A 22,736-nucleotide genomic window follows, 5' to 3' on the forward strand; every position below is an offset into this window, starting at 1 on the left:
TCATAGATTCTGTAGAAATGAAGATTTACCTGACAGAGGACAGGTTAACAAAACTTCTAAATACTTGCCGGATCCTTCATTCCATTCCACACCCGTCAGTGGCTCAATGCATGGAGGTAATCGGCTTAATGGTAGCGGCAATGGACATAGTACCTTTTGCACGCCTGCATCTCAGACCGCTGCAATTGTGCATGCTAAGTCAGTGGAATGGGGATTACTCAGATTTGTCCCCTATGCTGAATCTGGACCAAGAGACCAGAGATTCTCTTCTATGGTGGCTTTCTCGGCCACATCTGTCCAGAGGGATGCCCTTCAGCAGGCCAGACTGGACAATTGTAACAACAGACGCCAGCCTACTAGGTTGGGGCGCTGTCTGGAATTCCCTGAAGGCTCAGGGATCATGGACTCAGGAGGAGAGTCTCCTTCCAATAAACATTCTGGAATTGAGAGCAGTTCTCAATGCCCTTCTGACTTGGCCTCAGTTAGCAACTCTGAGGTTCATCAGGTTTCAGTCGGACAACATCACGACTGTGGCTTACATCAACTATCAGGGAGGGACAAGGAGTTCCCTAGCGATGATGGAAGTTTCAAAGATAATTCGCTGGGCAGAGTCTCACTCTTGCCACCTGTCAGCGATCCACATCCCAGGCGTGGAGAACTGGGAGGCGGATTTCCTAAGTCGCCAGACTTTTCATCCGGGGGAGTGGGAACTTCATCCGGAGGTCTTTGCCCAAATACTTCGACGTTGGGGCAAACCAGATATGGATCTCATGGCGTCTCGCCAGAACGCCAAGCTTCCTTGTTACGGGTCCAGATCCAGGGACCCGGGAGCGGTCCTGATAGATGCTCTGACAGCACCTTGGACCTTCAAGATGGCTTATGTGTCTCCACCCTTCCCGATGCTTCCTCGATTGATTGCCAGGATCAAACAGGAGAAAGCATCGGTGATTCTAATAGCGCCTGCGTGGCCACGCAGGACCTGGTATGCAGATCTAGTGGACATGTCATCCTGTCCACCTTGGTCGCTGCCTCTGAGACAGGACCTTCTAATTCAGGGTCCTTTCAAACATCAAAATCTAATTTCTCTGAAGCTGACTGCATGGAGATTGAACGCTTGATTTTATCAAAGCGTGGATTTTCGGAGTCAGTAATTGATACCTTAATACAGGCTAGGAAACCTGTTACCAGGAAAATTTACCATAAGATATGGCGTAAATATTTACACTGGTGCGAATCCAAGAGTTACTCATGGAGTAAGGTTAGGATTCCTAGGATATTGTCTTTTCTACAAGAAGGTTTAGAAAAGGGTTTATCTGCAAGTTCTTTAAAGGGACAGATCTCAGCTCTGTCCATCCTTTTACACAAACGTCTGTCAGAAGTTCCAGACGTTCAGGCTTTTTGTCAGGCTTTGGCCAGGATTAAGCCTGTGTTTAAGACTGTTGCTCCACCGTGGAGCTTAAACTTAGTTCTTAACGTTTTACAGGGTGTTCCGTTTGAACCCCTTCATTCTATTGATATCAAGCTGTTATCTTGGAAAGTTCTGTTTTTAATGGCTATTTCCTCGGCTCGTAGAGTCTGAGTTATCGGCCTTACATTGTGATTCTCCTTATCTGATTTTTCATTCAGACAAGGTAGTTCTGCGTACTAAACCTGGGTTCTTACCTAAGGTAGTCACTAACAAGAATATCAATCAAGAGATTGTTGTTCCATCATTGTTCCCTAACCCTTCTTCAAAGAAGGAACGACTTCTGCACAATCTAGACGTAGTCCGTGCCCTGAAATTTTATTTACAGGCAACTAAAGATTTTCGCCAAACTTCTTCCCTGTTTGTCGTTTATTCTGGACAGAGGAGAGGTCAAAAAGCATCTGCTACCTCTCTCTCTTTTTGGCTTCGTAGCATAATACGTTTAGCCTATGAGACTACTGGACAGCAGCCTCCTGAAAGAATTACAGCTCATTCTATGAGAGCTGTGGCTTCCACGTGGGCCTTTAAGAATGAGGCCTCTGTTGAACAGATTTGCAAGGCTGCAACTTGGTCTTCTCTTCATACTTTTTCCAAATTTTACAAATTTGACACTTTTGCTTCTTCTGAGGCTGTTTTTGGGAGAAAGGTTCTTCAGACAGTGGTTCCTTCCGTGTAAAGATCCTGCCTGTCCCTCCCGTCATCCGTGTACTTTAGCTTTGGTATTGGTATCCCATAAGTAATGGATGACCCGTGGACTGACTACACTTAACAGGAGAAAACATAATTTATGCTTACCTGATAAATTCCTTTCTCCTGTAGTGTAGTCAGTCCACGGCCCGCCCTGTTTTTTATGGCAGGTCTAAATTTTAAATTATACTCCAGTCACCACTGCACCCTATAGTTTCTCCTTTCTCGTTTGGTTTTCGGTCGAATGACTGGGTGTGACGTAGAGGGGAGGAGCTATATAGCAGCTCTGCTTGGGTGATCCTCTTGCACTTCCTGTTAGGGAGGAGTTAATATCCCATAAGTAATGGATGACCCGTGGACTGACTACACTACAGGAGAAAGGAATTTATCAGGTAAGTATAAATTATGTTTTTTAAATGGTACCGGAGTGTACTGTTTATCTCAGGCAGTATTTAGAAGAAGAATCTGCCTGCGTTTTCTATGATCTTAGCAGAAGTAACTAAGATCCTTTGCTGTTCTCACATACTCTGAGGAGTAACTTCAGATGGGGAATAGCGTGCAGGTTTTCCTGTAATAAGGTATGTGCAGTTAAAATATTTTTCTAGGGATGGAATTTGCTAGAAAATGCTGCTGATACCGAAGTAATGTAAGTAAAGCCTTAAATGCAGTGATAGCGACTGGTATCAGGTTATTAATAGAGATACATACTCTTATAAAAGTGTATTTTAAAACGTTTGCTGGCATGTTTAATCGTTTTTTTACATATGTTTGGTGATAAAACTTATTGGGGCCTAGTTTTTTCCACATGGCTGGCTTGAATTTTGCCTAGAAACAGTTCCCTGAGGCTTCTCACTGTTGTAATATAAGTGGGAGGGGCCTATTTTGGCGTGTGTTTTTTTTGCACAGCAAAAATTAGACACAGACATCCAGCTTCTTCCTGCATGATCCAGGACTTCTCTGAAGGGCTCAAAAGGCTTCAAAAGTCGTATTGAGGGAGGTAAAAAGCCACAGTAGAGCTGTGGCAGTTGTTGTGACTGTTTAAAAAACTTTTTGTCATTTGTTATTCCGTTTTTGGTATTAAGGGGTTAATCATCCATTTGCAAGTGGGTGCAATGCTCTGTTAACTTATTACATACACTGTAAAAATTTCGTTAGTGTAACTGCATTTTTTCACTGTTATTTCAAAATTTGGGAAAATGTGTGTTTCTTAAAGGCGCAGTAACGTTTTTTTATATTGCTTGTAAACTTGTTTTAAAGTGTTTTCCAAGCTTGCTAGTCTGTTTAAACATGTCTGACACAGAGGAACCTACTTGTTCATTATGTTTGAAAGCCATGGTGGAGCCCCATAGGAGAATGTGTACTAAATGTATTGATTTCACCTTAAACAGTAAAGATCAGTCTTTATCTATAAAAGAATTATCACCAGAGGGTTCTGTCGAGGGGGAAGTTATGCCGACTAACTCTCCCCACGTGTCAGACCCTTCGCCTCCCGCTCAGGGGACGGCCAATTACATCAGGGACGCCCATAGCGATTACCTTGCAGGACATGGCTGCAATCATGAATAATACCCTGTCAGAGGTATTATCTAGATTGCCTGAATTAAGAGGCATGCGCGATAGCTCTAGGGTTAGGAGAGATACAGAGCGCGCAAATGCTGTTAGAGCCATGTCTGATACTGCGTCACAATATGCAGATCATGAGGACGGAGAGCTTCAGTCTGTGGGTGACATCTCTGACTCGGGGAAACCTGATTCAGAAATTTCTAATTTTAAATTTAGGCTTGAGAACCTCCGTGTATTGCTTGGGGAGGTATTAGCTGCTCTGAATGACTGTAACACAGTTGCAATTCCAGAGAAATTGTGTAGGCTGGATAGATACTATGCGGTGCCGGTGTGTATTGACGTTTTTCCTATACCTAAAAGGCTTACAGAAATTATTAGCATGGAGTGGGATAGACCCGGTGTGCCCTTTTCCCCACCTCCTATATTTAGAAAAATGTTTCCAATAGACGCCACTACACGGGACTTATGGCAGACGGTCCTTAAGGTGGAGGGAGCAGTTTCTACTTTAGCAAAGCGTACCACTATCCCGGTTGAGGACAGTTGTGCTTTTTCAGATCCAATGGATAAAAAATTGGAGGGTTACCTTAAGAAAATATTTATTCAACAAGGTTTTATTTTACAGCCCCTTGCATGCATTGCGCCTGTCACTGCTGCGGCAGCATTCTGGTTTGAGGCCCTGGAAGAGGCCATCCAGACAGCTCCATTGAATGAAATTATTGACAAGCTTAGAACGCTTAAGCTAGCTAACTCATTTGTTTCTGATGCCATTGTTCATTTGACTAAACTAACGGCTAAGAATTCCGGATTCGCCATCCAGGCGCGTAGGGCGCTATGGCTTAAATCCTGGTCAGCTGACGTGACTTCAAAGTCTAAATTACTCAACATTCCTTTCAAGGGGCAGACCTTATTCGGGCCTGGCTTGAAGGAAATTATTGCTGACATTACTGGAGGCAAGGGTCATACCCTTCCTCAGGACAGGGCCAAATCAAAGGCCAAACAGTGTAATTTTCGTGCCTTTTCGAAATTTCAAGGTAGGAGCAGCATCAACTTCCTCCGCTTCAAAACAAGAGGGAACTGTTGCTCATTCCAGACAGGCCTGGAAACCTAACCAGTCCTGGAACAAGGGCAAGCAGGCCAGAAAGCCTGCTGTTGCCCCCAAGACAGCATGAAGGAACGGCCCCCTATCCGGAAACGGATCTAGTGGGGGGCAGACTTTCTCTCATCGTCCAGGCGTGGGCAAGAGATGTTCAGGATCCCTGGGCGTTGGAGATCATATCTCAGGGATATCTTCTGGACTTCAAAGCTTCTCCTCCACAAGGGAGATTTCCCCTTTCAAGGTTATCAGCAAACCAGATAAAGAAAGAGGCATTCCTAAGCTGTGTGCAAGACCTCCTAGTAATGGGAGTGATCCATCCAGTTCCGCGGACGGAATAAGGACAGGGATTTTATTCAAATCTGTTTGTGGTTCCCAAGAAAGAGGGAACCTTCAGACCAATCTTGGATCTAAAGATCTTAAACAAATTCCTCAGAGTTCCATCATTCAAAATGGAAACTATTCGGACCATCCTACCCATGATCCAAGAGGGTCAGTACATGACCACAGTGGACTTAAAGGATGCCTACCTTCACATACCGATTCACAAAGATCATCATCAGTTCCTAAGGTTTGCCTTTCTAGACAGGCATTACCAATTTGTAGCTCTTCCCTTCGGGTTGGCCACTGCCCCGAGAATTTTTACAAAGGTTCTGGGCTCACTTCTGGCGGTTCTAAGACCGCAAGGCATAGCGGTGGCTCCGTATCTAGACAACATCCTGATACAGGCGTCAAGCTTTCAAATTGCCAAGTCTCATACAGAGATAGTTCTGGCATTTCTGAGGTCGCATGGGTGGAAAGTGAACGTGGAAAAGAGTTCTCTATCACCACTCACAAGAGTCTCCTTCCTAGGGACTCTTATAGATTCTGTAGAGAGGAAAATTTACCTGACGGAGTCCGGGTTATCAAAACTTCTAAATGCTTGCCGTGTCCTTCATTCCATTCCACGCCCGTCAGTGGCTCAGTGCATGGAAGTAATCGGCTTAATGGTAGCGGCAATGGACATAGTGCCATTTGCGCGCCTGCATCTCAGACCGCTGCAATTATGCATGCTAAGTCAGTGGAATAGGGATTACACAGATTTGTCCCCTCTACTAAATCTGGATCAAGAGACCAGAGATTCTCTTCTCTGGTGGCTTTCTCGGGTCCATCTGTCCAAGAGTATGACCTTTCGCAGGCCAGATTGGACGATTGTAACAGATGCCAGCCTTCTAGGTTGGGGCACAGTCTGGAACTCCCTGAAGGCTCAGGGATCGTGGACTCAGGAGGAGAAACTCCTCCCAATAAATATTCTGGAGTTAAGAGCAATATTCAAGGCTCTTCTAGCTTGGCCTCAGTTAGCAACACTGAGGTTCATCAGATTTCAGTCGGACAACATCACGACTGTGGCTTACATCAACCATCAAGGGGGAACCAGGAGATCCCTAGCGATGTTAGAAGTCTCAAAGATAATTCGCTGGGCAGAGTCTCACTCTTGCCACCTGTCAGCGATCCACATCCCAGGCGTAGAGAACTGGGAGGCGGATTTTCTAAATCGTCAGACTTTTCATCCGGGGGAGTGGGAACTCCATCCGGAGGTGTTTGCTCAACTGGTCCATTTCTGGGGCAAACCAGAACTGGATCTCATGGCGTCTCGCCAGAACGCCAAGCTTCCTTGTTACGGATCCAGGTCCAGGGACCCGGAAGCAACGCTGATAGATGCTCTAGCAGCTCCTTGGTTCTTCAACCTGGCCTATGTGTTTTCACCGTTTCCTCTGCTCCCTCGACTGATTGCCAAAATCAAACAGGAGAGAGCATCAGTGATTCTGATAGCGCCTGCGTGGCCACGCAGGACCTGGTATGCAGACCTAGTGGACATGTCATCTCTTCCACCATGGACTCTGCCTCTGAGGCAGGACCTTCTAATACAAGGTCCTTTCAATCATCCAAATCTAATTTCTCTGAGACTGACTGCATGGAGATTGAACGCTTGATTCTTGATACCTTAATACAGGCTCGGAAGCCTGTCACCAGGAAAATCTACCATAAGATATGGCGTAAATATCTTTATTGGTGTGAATCCAAGAGTTACTCATGGAGTAAGGTTAGGATTCCTAGGATATTGTCTTTTCTCCAAGAGGGTTTGGACAAAGGCTTATCAGCTAGTTCTTTAAAAGGACAGATCTCTGCCCTGTCTATTCTTTTGCACAAGCGTCTGGCAGAAGTTCCAGACGTCCAGGCATTTTGTCAGGCTTTGGTTAGGATTAAGCCTGTGTTTAAAACTGTTGCTCCCCCGTGGAGCTTAAACTTGGTTCTTAAAGTTCTTCAGGGAGTTCCGTTTGAACCCCTTCATTCCATTGATATTAAACTTTTATCTTGGAAAGTTCTGTTTTTGATGGCTATTTCCTCGGCTCGAAGAGTCTGAGTTATCTGCCTTACATTGTGATTCTCCTTATCTGATTTTTCATTCAGACAAGGTAGTTCTGCGTACCAAACCTGGGTTTTTACCTAAGGTGGTTTCTAACAGGAATATCAATCAAGAGATTGTTGTTCCATCATTGTGACCTAATCCTTCTTCAAAGAAGGAACGTCTTTTGCATAATCTGGACGTAGTCCGTGCCTTGAAGTTTTACTTACAAGCTACTAAAGATTTTCGTCAAACATCTGCCCTGTTTGTCGTTTACTCTGGACAGAGGAGAGGTCAAAAAGCTTCGACAACCTCTCTCTCCTTTTGGCTTCGGAGCATAATACGCTTAGCCTATGAGACTGCTGGACAGCAGCCCCCTGAAAGGATTACAGCTCATTCTACTAGAGCTGTGGCTTCCACCTGGGCCTTTAAAAATGAGGCCTCTGTTGAACAGATTTGCAAGGCTGCGACTTGGTCTTCGCTTCACACCTTTTCAAAATTTTACAAATTTGACACTTTTGCTTCTTCGGAGGCTGTTTTTGGGAGAAAGGTTCTACAGGCAGTGGTTCCTTCCGTTTAAGTTCCTGCCTTGTCCCTCCCATCATCCGTGTACTTTAGCTTTGGTATTGGTATCCCACAAGTAATGGATGATCCGTGGACTGGATACACTTAACAAGAGAAAACATAATTTATGCTTACCTGATAAATTTATTTCTCTTGTAGTGTATCCAGTCCACGGCCCGCCCTGTCCTTTTATGGCAGGTTTAAATTTTAATTAAACTACAGTCACCACTGCACCCTATGGTTTCTCCTTTCTCTGTTTGTTTTCGGTCGAATGACTGGATATGGCAGTGAGGGGAGGAGCTATATAGCAGCTCTGCTGTGGGTGATCCTCTTGCAACTTCCTGTTGGGAAGGAGAATATCCCACAAGTAATGGATGATCCGTGGACTGGATACACTACAAGAGAAATAAATTTATCAGGTAAGCATAAATTGTGTTTTTTTACTTAAAGGATCAATGGTCAAATTTTAGAAATACTATTAAACAACAATATAAACTGTACTTATATATAGGCAAATCCAAGTAGGCAACTAGTCTTCTCTGTTTTCTGCTTCTTAGATCTTCATCTTTATGCTTTTGCTACTTAAAGAGAAATACTGTTATAATAAGATCATAATAATACATAAAATTAGGCCTTAAAGTGATGGTAAACTCTGCTATTGCTAAGTTCAAGAATTTGATTAGTTATTACTATATATGCTAAACCGCATTATTAATTTCAAATGTTTATATGTAATTTTACTAAAAATTATCTTTATTCACAAGCCGTTGTTGTGCTGCCTCACTCCGCCCCTCTTATTTACTTGCCTGAATAAACTTGACGCTTACCTATTCTCAACCCTCTCTACACGTTAGACAATTTGCGCGCTCCCGACATTTCAAACCCATGAGCATTGGAGCAAATGACGTATACCAAGTAAGCATTGAGTCACGAGATTCAATGTTTACTTGGTTCAGTTTGAAGTAAAAGTTTGACTGGATAGATAGTCCGAGCGATCGGTCCCTTCTAAAACGAGCATACTTGCCTGAAACCAAAATATAAGTAAGTCTACAAGAGACAAAGCGCATGCATTGATAATACATGAACACGCAAAATCGTTGTCTCTTTTTAAATCTCCTGATTGGTTGGCCGTATGCTGCGAAGAATGCAATACTGCGCTTGCGTAAATCATGTTGCCTATGGAAGCTCGCCTGTATATTGGCAAATTTGCCCGATTACAGGCACGCAATAAATTAGCGCTCCACTTGTAATTTAGCCTTATTTGGGCGTCTATTACAGCAGGGAGTCTATCACAGATGAAGGTGGCACACACAAAATTCTTTTATACCATTATAAATATTTACTTAACTATTTTGCATGTGAACCTAGATATTCTGGCGACAGGCTTTTACTGATTGGCAGAATAAAATAAACAATCAATGTGACATCACGGGGCAGGAGAAAGATGGCATTAGACAAGGATTTGTAAGTGTTTGTACATACATACCATTACATGACATTGAGTGTGTAAATTAAATGTAATGTAACAATAGCAATATTATAATCTCTATATAATCAGAGTTTACCATCCCTTTAAGTTGGACAAGGCTAAACTGGATACATTGTTAAACTACAGAGCCTTGAATAGTGAAAAAGCTTGTGTGAAATTCACTTATTTCCCTCTCTTTTCTATCTCACGTGCCCCTCTCCCTCCTTTCTGTCTTCTACCCCTCCCCATCTTTTCTCTCCCACCGCTCTTCTTTCTCTTCCCCCATCGCCCTCCTTTTTCTCTCGCACCCACACTCCCTGTTTTCTCACATTGCCCCTCTTCCTCATTTCTCTCTTCTAGCCTTCCCCCTCTTTTCTTTCCCACCACTCTTCCTCTTTTTTCTCTCCCACCCCTCTAACTGTTTTCTCTTTCATTCCTCTCTCTCTCCTTTCTCTCTCAAACATTCGTTCTCTCTCACAAACCCTTTTCCTCTCTCTCTCCATCCCCTCTCTCTCATTCTTTTTCACTTCCCATCTCCCCTTTCTTTTTTTCACTACTTCTTTCTCCCAATCATCTCCCCTGTTTCTAACACACCTCTCTACTTTCCCTCTCTCTTACATTTCCCTGCCCTCTCTTTTCATTTTTATAATGACTTTTAATTATATAGAATGAGAAAAATGTATTTTCCTTAAATTTCTGTGAAGAGGAATGTATAGTTTATTAGATATTACATTCTTGATTATATCTGCATTTGTCTCAACAGATGATTTTGAAGCTTTGTGCAATGTTCTCAGACCCCCAATCTCAACTTATCCTTATGAGTATGGCCCTGAATATGGACCTGGTTATGGTGTTCCCTATGGACCAGATGCCTTTGCCGTCCCCCCTCCAAGTATTGTAAGACCCGGATATGAAGTCTACCCACAGGCTCCAGGAGGCGGAGGATTAGGATATGGTGGCAGATCACCCTACAACCCACGAGATTCTGTGCACAGCCTTCCTCCTTTTGAGTCTCCAGAATTTGACTCTGATCTGTCTTACCATGATGATGTCTTGGATGAATACAGATCTCCCTTAAGGACACCAGAGATTTCATATGGCCCTCGCTCACTTCCATCTGCTCCAAATTCCAGGCCTAGGAGCCCTATCAACCCCTCAAGACTAGGATCAGCATCTGAAGAGGGACAACGCACTCAGCCAAGAGGACCAGGAGGTAGCATTCCACAGAGCTTCCGTCCATTACCAGACCATAATAGAGGCCCGAGTGAGACCTATGAAGGTAAAACCTCACAGAACATTTAGAAATGTCACATATATTTTATTCACTTTTAAATAGCTTTCTAAAAATACAAGTCCATGTTTCACTTTGCCAGAAATTTTAAAATAAATCTTGCAGTTGCCTCTATTGTGGGAAAAGAATTTAAAGGGTTTTCCAAATCTCATAGGGCCAAATGAAATGTTTTATTTCACTCAAGTGTTAACTGCGCTCAACGCAAACAATTAGCAGCCCAGAATAGCACACGTAACCGCACTAACTATTTCTCCACATAGACTATGTTCTACATACATACATACATATATATGTGTGTGTGTGTGTACATATGATTATTTTTTGTATATATATATTACGGATAAAGTCACACATCCAGGTAATCCTAGGATTACCCAAGTAAAACTGTCATTACCCCAGCAGCTGTGGGTAAAGCACAATGTAAGATCATACATCAGGCTTTACCCAGGTAATCCTAGGATTACCTAAACGCTTCTGGATAAAGCCCATGTACACTATTTTTTTTTTTTGCCTTTGCCTGGTGGGATTGAAGGGGGAGCCCTGCCGATCCTTTGGCATCCACCCCAAGTGAACCTTGGGGAATGAGCATTACAAGGCCTGGAACCCCCCAGGCGGAGGCAAAAAAGATAGTGAAGATAGGGAATTACAGTGCATCATATATATGTTTTATGCAGTGATTTTCAAGCACGATTGTCTTCAAAGGATGAAAATAGTGCTGTGATTTGCTTTATCTAGAAGCGTTTGGGTAATCCTAGGATTACATCGATCAAGCCTGATGTATGATCTTGTATTAGGCTTTACCCACAGCCGCTGTGTAATGTCAGTTTTACCCAGGTAATCCTAGGATTTCCCGATATCTGACTTTACCCGCAACACATATATAATGTGTGTGTGTATATATATATATATATATATATATATATATCAGCCAAGAAAAGATGCACTCACAGGTCTTTCACATGGTGATGGAGGCGAGACCTCCGAAAACGTTACAAATAAAGTAACTCCGTTTTTTTTTTTTGTGAAAGACCTGTGAGTGCATCTTTTCTTGGCTGCTGTATTGTATCAAAGTTGCACCCAGGCGGTTATCCCACAGTGGGAAGGATCTGGTAATTGGATGTGTGTGTGTGTGTGTGTATATATATGTGTGTGTGTGTGTGTGTATATATATATGTATATATATATATATATATATATATTTCATGTAATTAGCAAGAGTCCATGAGCTAGTGACGTATGGGATATACATTCCTACCAGGAGGGGCAAAGTTTCCCAAACCTCAAAATGCCTATAAATACACCCCTCACCACACCCACAAATCAGTTTAACGAATAGCCAAGAAGTGGGGTGATAAGAAAAAAGTGCGAAAGCATAAAAAATAAGGAATTGGAATAATTGTGCTTTATACAAAAAAAATCATAACCACCACAAAAAGGGCGGGGCCTGTAAGGTAACAATGGCCGGTGCAGAGTCTCCAAACACACTCCAGTCCAAAGAAATAACTTGCACCCGGTTTCTTCAATAAGGATGTTACCACTTTGTACCACAATATGTGAATAAAGTGGTTTTGAAGAAACCGGCTGCAAGTTATTTCTTTGGTGTGTATGTGTATATGTGTATATATATATATATATATATTTCTTTCATGTAATTGGCAAGAGTCCATGAGCTAGTGACGTATGGGATATACAATCCTACCAGGAGGGGCAAAGTTTCCCAAACCTCAAAATGCCTATAAATACACCCCTCACCACACCCACAATTCAGTTTTACAAACTTTGCCTCCTATGGAGGTGGTGAAGTAAGTTTGTGCTAAGATTTCTACGTTGATATGCGCTTCTCAGCATTGTTGAAGCCCGATTCCTCCGAGTACAGCGAATGTCAGAGGGACGTGAAGGGAGTATCACTTATTGAATACGATGATTTCCCTAACGGGGGTCTATTTCATAGGTTCTCAGTTATCGGTCGTAGAGATTCATCTCCTACCTCCCTTTTCATATCAACAATATACTCTCAATTTACCATTACCTCTACTGAAAGCTGTTTTAGTACTGGTTTGGCTATCTGCTATATGTGGATGGGTGTCTTTGGGTAAGTATGTTTTTTATTACTTAAGACACCTCAGCTATGGTTTGGCACTTTATGTATTTATATAAAGTTCTAAATATATGTATTGTACTTATATTTGCCATGAGTCAGGTTCATGTATTTCCTTCTGCAGACTGTCAGTTTCATATTTGGGGAATATAAACATTTTTTTAAGAATTTTTCTTACCTGGGGTTTAGTCTCTTTTTTTCAATTGACTACTTCTTGCAAATTGCGGGCGGTATTAGGCCCGCGGGTGCGTCAAATGCTAAACTTTTTTACGTCATTCTTGGTTCAAAAAGTCTCAATCTGATCCTGCCTCACATGCAGATAGTGTATCCATCAGTAATAGTACATTGCCAGTTGCAGTTCCTTCAACTTCTAATGTGCATGATATACCTGTAAATTTTAAAGAGTTTGTTTCTGATTCTATCCTGAAGGCTTTGTCTGCATTTCCACCTTCTATTAAACGTAAACGGTCTTTTAAAACTTCTCATTTAGATGATGAAATTTCAAATGACCAACAACATAATAATTTATCCTTTTCTAATGAGGATCTATCTGATACAGAAGATCCTTCCTCAGACATTGACACTGACAAATCTACTTATTTATTTAAAATAGAGTATATGCGTTCTTTATTAAAAGAAGTGATAATTACTTTGGATATTGAGGTAACCAGTCCTCTTGACGTTCAGTCTAATAAAAGTTTAAATGCTGTTTTTAAACCTCCTGTGGTTTCTCCAGGGGGTTTTCCTATTCCTGAGGCTATTTCTGATATGATTTCTAGGGAATGGAATAAGCCAGGTACTTCTTTTATTCCTTCTTCAAGGTTTAAAAAATTGTATCCTTTACAAGCAAAATCTATAGAGTTTTGGGGAAAAATCCCCAAAGTTGATGGGGCTATTTCTACTCTTGCTAAACGTACCACTATTCCTATGGAAGATAGTACTTCCTTTAAGGATCCTTTAGATAGGAAGCTTGAATCTTATCTAAGGAAGGCCTATTTATATTCAGGTCATCTTCTCAGACTTGCAATTCCTTTGGCTGATGTTGCGGCTGCATCAACTTTCTGGTTGGAAAATTTAGCGCACCAGGAATTGGATTCTGACTTATCTAGCATTGTTCGCTTACTGCAATATGCTAATCATTTTATTTGTGATGCTATTTTTGATATCAAAATTGATGTTAGATCCATGTCTTTTAGCTATATTAGCTAGAAGAGCTTTGTGGCTTAAATCTTGGAATGCTGATATGACATCTAATTCTAGATTACTATCTCTTTCTTTCCAAGGTAATAATTTATTTGGTTGTCCGTTGGATTCTATTTCAACTGTCACTGGGGGAAAGGGAGTTTTTCTGCCTCAGGATAAAAAACCTAAGGGTAAATCTAAGGCTTCTAACCATTTTTGTTCCTTTCGTCAGAATAAGGAATAAAAACTCAATCCTCCCCCCAAGGAATCTGCTTCCAATTGGAAGCCTTCCTCAAATTGGAATAAATCCAAGCCATTTAGGAAACTAAAGTCAGCCCCTAAGTCTGCATGAAGGTGCGGCCCTCATTCCAGCTCAGCTGGTAGGGGGCAGATTAAGGTTTTTCAAGGATATTTGGATAAGATCTGTCCAAAATCAATGGATTCAGAGCATTGTCTCTCAAAGGTATCGGATAGGGTTCAGAGTAAGACCTCCTGTGAGAAGATTTTTTTTTTTTCTCTTACGTATCCCAGCAAATCCAGTAAAAGCTCAGGCTTTCCTGAAGTGTGTTTCAGACCTGGAGTCTTCAGGGGTTATCATGCCATTTCCTCTTCAGGAACAAGGTTTGGGGTTTTATTCAAATCTATTCATTGTCCCAAAAAAGGAAAATGTATTCAGACCAGTTCTGGATCTGAAAATCTTGAATCATTATGTAAGAGTACCAACTTTCAAGATGGTGACTATAAGGACTATTCTGTCTTTTTGTTCAGCAAGGACATTATATGTCCACAATAGACTTGCCGGATTCATACCTTCATGTTCCGATTCATCCAGAACATTATCAGTTTCTGAGATTCTCTTTTCTAAACAAGCATTACCAATTTGTTGCTCTTCCATTTGGCCTAGCAACAGCTCCAAGAATCGTTTCAAAGGCTCTGGGTGCCCTACTCTCTGTAATCAGAGAACAGGGTATTGCAGTGTTTCCTTATTTGGACGATATCTTGGTACTAGCTCAGTCTTTACGTACTGCAGAATGTCACACAAATCAACTAGTGTTTCTTCAGAAACATGGTTGGAGGATCAATTTACCAAAAAGTTTCTTGATTCCTCAGACAAGGGTCACCTTCTTAGGCTTCCAGATAGATTCAGTGTCCATGACTCTGTCTCTAACAGACAAGAGACGTTTAAAATTGGTTGCAGCCTGTCGGCACCTTCAGTCTCAGTAATTTCCCTTCAGTGGCTATGTGCATGGAAGTTTTAGGTCTCATGACTGCAGCATCGGACACGATCCCCTTTGCTCGTTTTCACATGAGACCTCTACAGCTTTGTATGCTGAACCAATGGTGCAGGGATTATACAAAGATATCACAATTAATATCCTTAAATCCCAATGTATGACACTCTCTGACGTGGTGGATAGATCACCATCGTTTAGTTCAAGGGGCTTCTTTTGTTCGGCCAACCTGGACTGTGATCACAACAGATGCGAGTCTTTCAGGTTGGGGAGCTGTTTGGGGATCTCTGACAGCACAAGCGGTTTGGAAATCTCAAGAGGTGAGAATACCAATAAATATTTTAGAAATCCGTGCAATTCTCAGAGCTCTTCAGTTTTGGCCTTTGTTAAAGAGAGAACCGTTCATTTGTTTTCAGACAGACAATATCACAACAGTGGCATATGTCAAACATCAGGGTGGGACTCACAGTCCCCAAGCTATGAAAGAAGTATCTCGGATACTTGCTTGGGCGGAATCCAGCTCCTGTCTAATCTCTGCGGTACATATCCCAGGTGTAGACAATTGGAAGGCGGATTATCTCAGCCGCCAGACTTTACATCCAGGGGAGTGGTCTCTCCATCCAGATGTATTTTCTCAGATTGTTCAGATGTGGGGTCTTCCAGAGAGAGATCTCATGGCCTCTCATCTAAACAAGAAACTTCCCAGATACCTGTACAGGTCCAGGGATTTACAGGCGGAAGCAGTGGATGCGCTGACACTTCCTTGGTTTTATCATCCTGCTTACATTTTCCCGCCTCTAGTTCTCCTTCCAAGAGTGATCTCCAAAATCATCATGGAACAATCATTTGTGCTGCTGGTGGCTCCAGCATGGCCAAACAGGTTTTGGTATGCTGATCTGGTTTGGATGTCCAATTGCCCGCCTTGGCCACTTCCATTATGGCTATCTCAAGGTCGGTTTTTCCATCAGGATCTCAAATCATTAAATTTGAAAGTATGGAAATTGAACGCTTAGTTCTAAGTCATAGAGGTTTCTCTGACTCAGTGATTAATACTATGTTACAAGCTCGTAAATCTGTCTCTAGAAAGATTTATTATAGAGTTTGGAAGACTTACATTTCATGGTGTTCTCATAAATTCTCCTGGCATTCTTTTAGAATTCCTAGAATTTTACAGTTTCTTCAGGATGGTTTGTATAAAGGTTTGTCTGCAAGTTCCTTGAAAGGACAAATCTCCGCTCTTTCTGTTTTATTTCACAGAAAGATTGCTATACTTCCTGATATTCACTGTTTTGTACAGGCTTTAGTGCGTATTAAGCCTGTCATTAAATCAATTTCTCCTCCTTGGAGTCTTAATTTGGTTCTGAAGGCCTTACAGGCTCCTCCATTTGAACCTATGCATTCTTTGGACATTAAACTACTTTCTTGGAAAGTGTTGTTCCTTTTGGCCATCTCTTCTGCTAGAAGAGTTTCTGAGCTATCTGCTCTTTCTTGTGAGTCTCCTTTTCTGGTTTTTCATCAGGATAAGGCAGTTTTGTGGACTTCTTTTCAATTTTTACCTAAGGTTGTGAATTCTAACAACATTAATAGAGAAATTGTTGTCCCTTCCTTATGTCCTAATCCTAAGAATTCTTTGGAAAGATCCTTGCATTCTTTGGATGTGTTAAGAGCTTTGAAATATTATGTGGAAGCTACTAAAGATTTCAGGAAGACTTCCAGTCTATTTGTTTTATTTTCTGGTCCTAGGAAAGGTCAGAAGGCTTCTGCTATTTCCTTGGCTTCTTGGTTGAAACTTTTGATTCTTCAAGCTTATTTGGAGTTGGGTCAGGCCCCGCCTCAGAGAATTACAGCTCATTCTACTAGATCAGTCTCCACTTCGTGGGCTTTTAAGAATGAAGCTTCAGTTGATCAGATTTGCAAAGCAGCAACTTGGTCTTCTTTGCATACATTTACTAAATTCTACCGTTTTGATGTATTTGCTTCTTCGGAAGCAGTTTTTGGTAGAAAAGTTCTTCAGGCAGCTGTTTCAGTTTGATTCTTCTGCTTTTAATTTAAGTTTTTTCTTTCAATTATGAAAATAAACTTATTTTTTTGGGTTGTGGATTAATCTATTCAGCGGAAAATGGCTGTTTTTATTTTATTCCCTCCCTCTCTAGTGACTCTTGAGTGGAGATCCACATCTTGGGTATTGCTATCCCATACGTCACTAGCTAATGGACTCTTGCCAATTACATGAAAGAAAACATAATTTATGTAAGAACTTACCTGATAAATTCATTTCTTTCATATTAGCAAGAGTCCATGAGGCCCACCCTTTTTATGGTGGTTATGATTTTTTGTATAAAGCACAATTATTTCCAAATTTCTTTTGTTGATGCTTTCTACTCCTTTCTTTATCACCCCACTGCTTGGCTATTCGTTAAACTGAATTGTGTGTGTGGTGAGGGGTGTATTTATAGGCATTTTGAGGTTTGGGAAACTTTGCCCCCTCCTGGTAGGATTGTATATCCCATACGTCACTAGCTCATGGACTCTTGCCAATATGAAAGAAATGAATTTATCAGGTCAGTTCTTACATAAATTATGTTTTTTTATGATAAGTGGCTTCATTTATGGGTATATGAAACCCACAGGGCTAGTTTTTAGACCGCTCTGGTGCGGTTATTTTAAGCTGTGAGACATCGACAATATGAAAGAAATGAATTTATCAGGCAAGTTCTTACATAAATTATGTTATAGTTATATATATATATATATATATATATATATATATATATATATATATATATACACAGTTCTAGATATATATATATACAGATATAAATTTACAGATATACACTGGCGTTCAAAAGTTTGGGGTAATTTAGACATTTCCTTATTTTCCATGAAAACATACATGAAATGAGTTTGAAAAGGAATATAGTCATTGATAATGTTAGAAATAATTCATTTTAAGTCAAATAATAATTGTGTCCTTCAAACTTTGCTTTCATCAAAGAATCCTCCATGTGCAGCAGTTACAGCCTTGCAGACATTTGGCATCTAGTTGTGAATTTGTTGAGGTAAACTGAATTAGTTTGATGAGCACTTCATACGGTCAAACTGCTCCCACAACAGCTCAATAGGGTTGAGATCTGGTGACTGTGCTGGCCACTCCATTAAATACAGAATACTAGCTGACTGCTTCTTCCCTAAATAGTTCTTGCATAGTTTGGAGCTCTGCTTTGGGTCATTGTCCTGTTGTAGTAGGAAACTGGCTCCAATCAAGTGCTATCCACAGAGTATGGAATAGCGTTGCAAAATGGAGATATGGCTTTTTCTTTGCAACTGCCTCGAATGCCAGCATCCCAGAGTCACCTCTTCACTGTTGATATTGAGACTGGTGTTTTGGTGCATGGATATAACAAGTATATAACAGTGAGTTTCCAAAGAAAGTTATTTGTTTCTGGCCATCTTGAGCCAGTAATTAAACTCACAATTGCTGATGCTTCAGATACTCAACTAGTCTAATGAAGGCCAATTGTATTGCTTCTTTTAATTGGCACAACAGTTTTCAGCTTTGCTAACATAAATGGTTTTCTAATGATCAATTAGCCTTTTTTAATGATAAACTTGAATTAGCAAACATAATGTGCCATTTAAACACAGGACAGATAGTTGCTGATAATGGGCCTCTGTAGATATGCCATTAAAAATCACCCAGTTCCAGCTACAATAGTCATTTACAACATTAACAATGTCTACACTGTATTTCAGATCATTTTGATTTAATTTAAATTTTAATGAACACAAATTGTGCATTCAAAATCAAGTACATTTCTTACTGACCCCAAACTCTTGAACACTATTGTGTGTGTGTGTGTATATATATATATATCTTCACAGTTCACTCATCTCTTCTAGTGATGTAAGCTAACCAACATTGGATAAATCAAAATAATTTTAGTGCTTTATCTTCTGTAAAAACATGTTTAAAGAAGGAATGACACATGGTTAAGGAAGGAAACCCAATATTAACCCCTCAGCAATTTAAGAATTCTATGCTCAATGTTATGTATCCCAAACAGACCGGTATGAGAGGTTTGAAGGCCTGCAGGCTGAGGAATGCGGTATCCTCAATGGGTGTGAAAATGGCCGCTGTATCCGCGTACGTGAGGGTTACACCTGTGACTGCTATGATGGGTATCGTCTGGACATGACACAGATGGCATGCGTAGGTAAGTAACTGAAGAATCTATACTGTTTATTATCTTGTGGAGCAGAGGTTGACTGGAGAGGCTGGTAAGTGGAAAAGTGGGCGGAAGTGAGAGAAAGGGGGATGTTAAAGACAAAGGAAGTAATGGGGGCTGTGAGATGGAAAGGGGAAAGTAGAATATGAAAGGGAGAAAGGAGGGAAAGGGGGATGTCAAAGAAAGGAGCGAGGGGCGTGAGATAGAATGGGGGAGAAGAGGATATGAGCGAGAAAGAAGGGAAAGCGGAGAGGCAAAGGAGGAAGATGAGGATGTGAGAGACAAAGGAAGAAGTGGAGAATGAGATAAAAAGGAGAGAGACGTGTAGGAGAGATAAAGGAGGGAGAGGTTTGGGAAAGGGATGTAAGATAGAAAAGAAAGGGAGAAGTAAAGAGACGTGGAAAAGAAGTGAGCTAAAGTTAATTGTAAAGGTATGTATTTACACCAGAACGTTAATACATGTAAACACAAGTAACCATTCCTCTCTCTGTCTCATTCCTCATAGATATCAATGAGTGTGATGAAGCGGAGGACCTCTCCTTGTTGTGTTTCAATGGCCAGTGCCAAAACACAGATGGATCCTATGAGTGCATTTGCCCTCGTGGGTTTGTCATGGCACCTCAGCGCAACTACTGCATTCCCTCTCCGCAGTGAATAATTTCCACCCATCCTCCATAGAACCAAAGATTTCCTGTGTCTCTGCCTTATTTGTTAAGTTGTGTGGTCAATGGTCCTGAGAGGAAGAGACGGGAGGGAGGTATTTATTTTTGTGTATATATTGGTAAATGGATGAGGACCTCCACAGAAGAATTTGGGTTTTGGTGACCACCATGAAAGTTTGAAGTCCTACAACACATTATTCAAGACGATACTGGGTTCTTGTAAAATTCCTTATATTAAATAAAATCTTACCAATTTAGTGGAAATTGTTCACTACCCATTACCATTGCCTCTACTGACAAGTCTAGAGAAGCTGTTGAGAAGCAGCTTCAGATTTTCAGGGAGCCAATGATGTCCAAATCCTCCACAAATGAACATGACCTCCAGGAACCTAGAGGAAATCTATAATTTGTTTGGAATTTACTTTCTTCATGTTACTTCCAAAAGGAATTGCCCTAAATTTCCATAAGTTCCTTCTGCTAAATGTTATTTGTCAACATTAAAAGTTGTATGTGTCCGTCATTCAGTAAATTCTATGAACCACCAAAATGATAAAATCGTAGGACATCCATAAGCCTACTTTCTATTGCTTTACTATTGAAAGCAAAATGTTAAAATAGCAACAGCAAAATTATGTAATTTGAAAACTCAGTTTAAAAATGTAACTCACAATTATTGTGGAAAGGCAGTATCAGGAAGTGGTCATGAAGAAGCAACAAAGGCTTGGACCCACAAAAGGTAGTATGGGGGTTCTGTATACAGCATCACCCTCCTGCTTCCTTGTCTGGCTTTCAACCAGGGTCGCTTCTCCAACATCAATGTATGGTAAAGTATTTTTCCATTAGAACAGTAAATTAGCACCTTCACTGCCACAGTTTTCAATTGTAACATGTATATATTTAAATAGCATACAGTCTCTGTTGTCCTCTTCCTACCACAATTATGGGCATTCCCAATTACTGTGTAGTTTTATATAAATTTATGTAAAAACTCCTCAGTCTTTACCTTTGGCTTCCAGTCTCTTAACCCCTTTTTCTGCCAGAGGCGCTGGCGTAATACAGGTTAATACGTCTCTCCAGTAATGTTGGCTGCTAACATAACTCACGCATTGCAAATCTAGGAGTGACTAAACCCTATATACTCCAGGTTTTCACCCTGCCACATCTCTCTTGCCTTTGTCACATGGGGTTTGTGCCCCAGAAAGACTCATGGCTCTTGTCTAGACACGCGCAAGTTTTCACTTTTGTACACTAAACTGTGTTTTATAGCTATTGTTAAGAAAAGGATCAAATGAAATAAAAAATATATAAAATGACACTGAACATGGAGTTGTTGTTTTTTTTTTTTTTTTTTTTTTTTTTCATTTAAGTAAATAGAGGGGTTTTGGGTAGTAGCAGGAGTTAAATTTTTGGCTGGGTATCAGGTACTCAGGAGGTTGATGGGGGCCCATCACCATTTTGTGGGTGGAGCAATGTAGGGAGGGGTGGGATCATGGGTGGTTAGTGGGTGGGATTATGTGTGTGCCTGGTTGGTCAGTGGGTGTATCTGGGCAGTGTGTGGATGTGTCTGTGGGTGTGGAAATTCTGCAAATAAGGAAATAAGTCTGTCTCAGAGGGACAGCGGAACAGAGCTCAGATTATGTAGTTATGTGGAATAATAGAATAAGTTAAAATCTCTCTGTATAAGTAGCAATAGAATGAGTGATAGGGAGGGGTTATATGAAACAATAGGAGTGGTGTATCCAGAAAATACTTTCTCTTGTAAGGTGTATCCAGTCCACGGATCATCCATTACTTGTGGGATATTCTCATTCCCAACAGGAAGTTGCAAGAGGACACCCACAGCAGAGCTGTAATATAGCTCCTCCCCTAACTGTCATAGCCAGTCATTCTCTTGCAACTCTCAACAAGCTAGGATGTTGTAGGAGAGAGTGTTTAAATATAGTTAGTTTATTTTCTTCAATCAAAAGTTTATTTTTAAATAGTACCGGAGTTGTGCTATTTTATCTCAGGCAGTAAATAGAAGAAGAATCTGCCTGAGGTTTCTATGATCTTAGCAGGTTGTAACTAAGATCCATTGCTATTCTCACATATGTCTGAGGGGATTACACAGATGAGGTAACTTCAGCGAGAGAATGGCGTGCAGTTTATTCTGCTATCAGGTATGTGCAGTTATAATTTTTTCTAGAGATGGAAAACACTAGAAAATGCTGCTGATACCGGATTAATGTAAGTTAAGCCTGAATACAGTGATTTAATAATGACTGGTATCATGCTTACTCCCAGGGGTAATACCCTTATAATATTGCAATATAAACGTTTGCTGGCATGTTTAAAGGGCCACTGTAAGTAAATATTTTCTATGCCTGTTACTAACTAACTACCACAAATACGCTTTTTATCAATAGCATTTCATTAACATATCTCTACCGTATATCAGAAATCTTGTCTGCAAATTTAATTGTTTTCCAAACCCACTCCGTGGGTATCCTTTGCTCTGTACCAATCCGTTTACAATACCTAGGTTTCAAAATGGCGCTTTAAACACAAAGTTATTGGTTTAAGTATTTTGAACATGCAGTGCTGAAAATAGTGGGCAGGATAACGTGACATCATCGGCGAATAAAAGATATAACTTTCTTTCATGTAATTAGCAAGAGTCCATGAGCTAGTGACGTATGGGATATACATTCCTACCAGGAGGGGCAAAGTTTCCCAAACCTCAAAATGCCCATAAATACACCCCTCACCACACCCACAATTCAGTTTTACAAACTTTGCCTCCGATGGAGGTGGTGAAGTAAGTTTGTGCTAGATTCTAC

At 40.9% G+C, this 22,736-nt stretch overlaps 1 protein-coding gene across 2 annotated transcripts in view; it reads left to right on the forward strand.

The window, feature by feature from the left end:
* The window catches only part of LTBP4 (latent transforming growth factor beta binding protein 4), a 705,095-nt gene extending 683,858 nt beyond the window's left edge, over positions 1-21,237 (forward strand). For both annotated transcript variants that reach the window (XM_053721790.1, XM_053721791.1), the window contains 3 exons: positions 9,990-10,505; positions 19,094-19,243; positions 19,761-21,237. In XM_053721790.1, the coding sequence (XP_053577765.1) occupies positions 9,990-10,505; positions 19,094-19,243; positions 19,761-19,909 (815 nt within the window). In that variant the 3' untranslated portion in view covers positions 19,910-21,237. The remainder of the gene's footprint in view (positions 1-9,989; positions 10,506-19,093; positions 19,244-19,760) is intronic.
* Positions 21,238-22,736: the final 1,499 nt, after the last annotated feature.

The sequence above is a fragment of the Bombina bombina genome, chromosome 7, assembly GCF_027579735.1.
Source record: "Bombina bombina isolate aBomBom1 chromosome 7, aBomBom1.pri, whole genome shotgun sequence".
Lineage (NCBI taxonomy): Eukaryota > Metazoa > Chordata > Amphibia > Anura > Bombinatoridae > Bombina > Bombina bombina.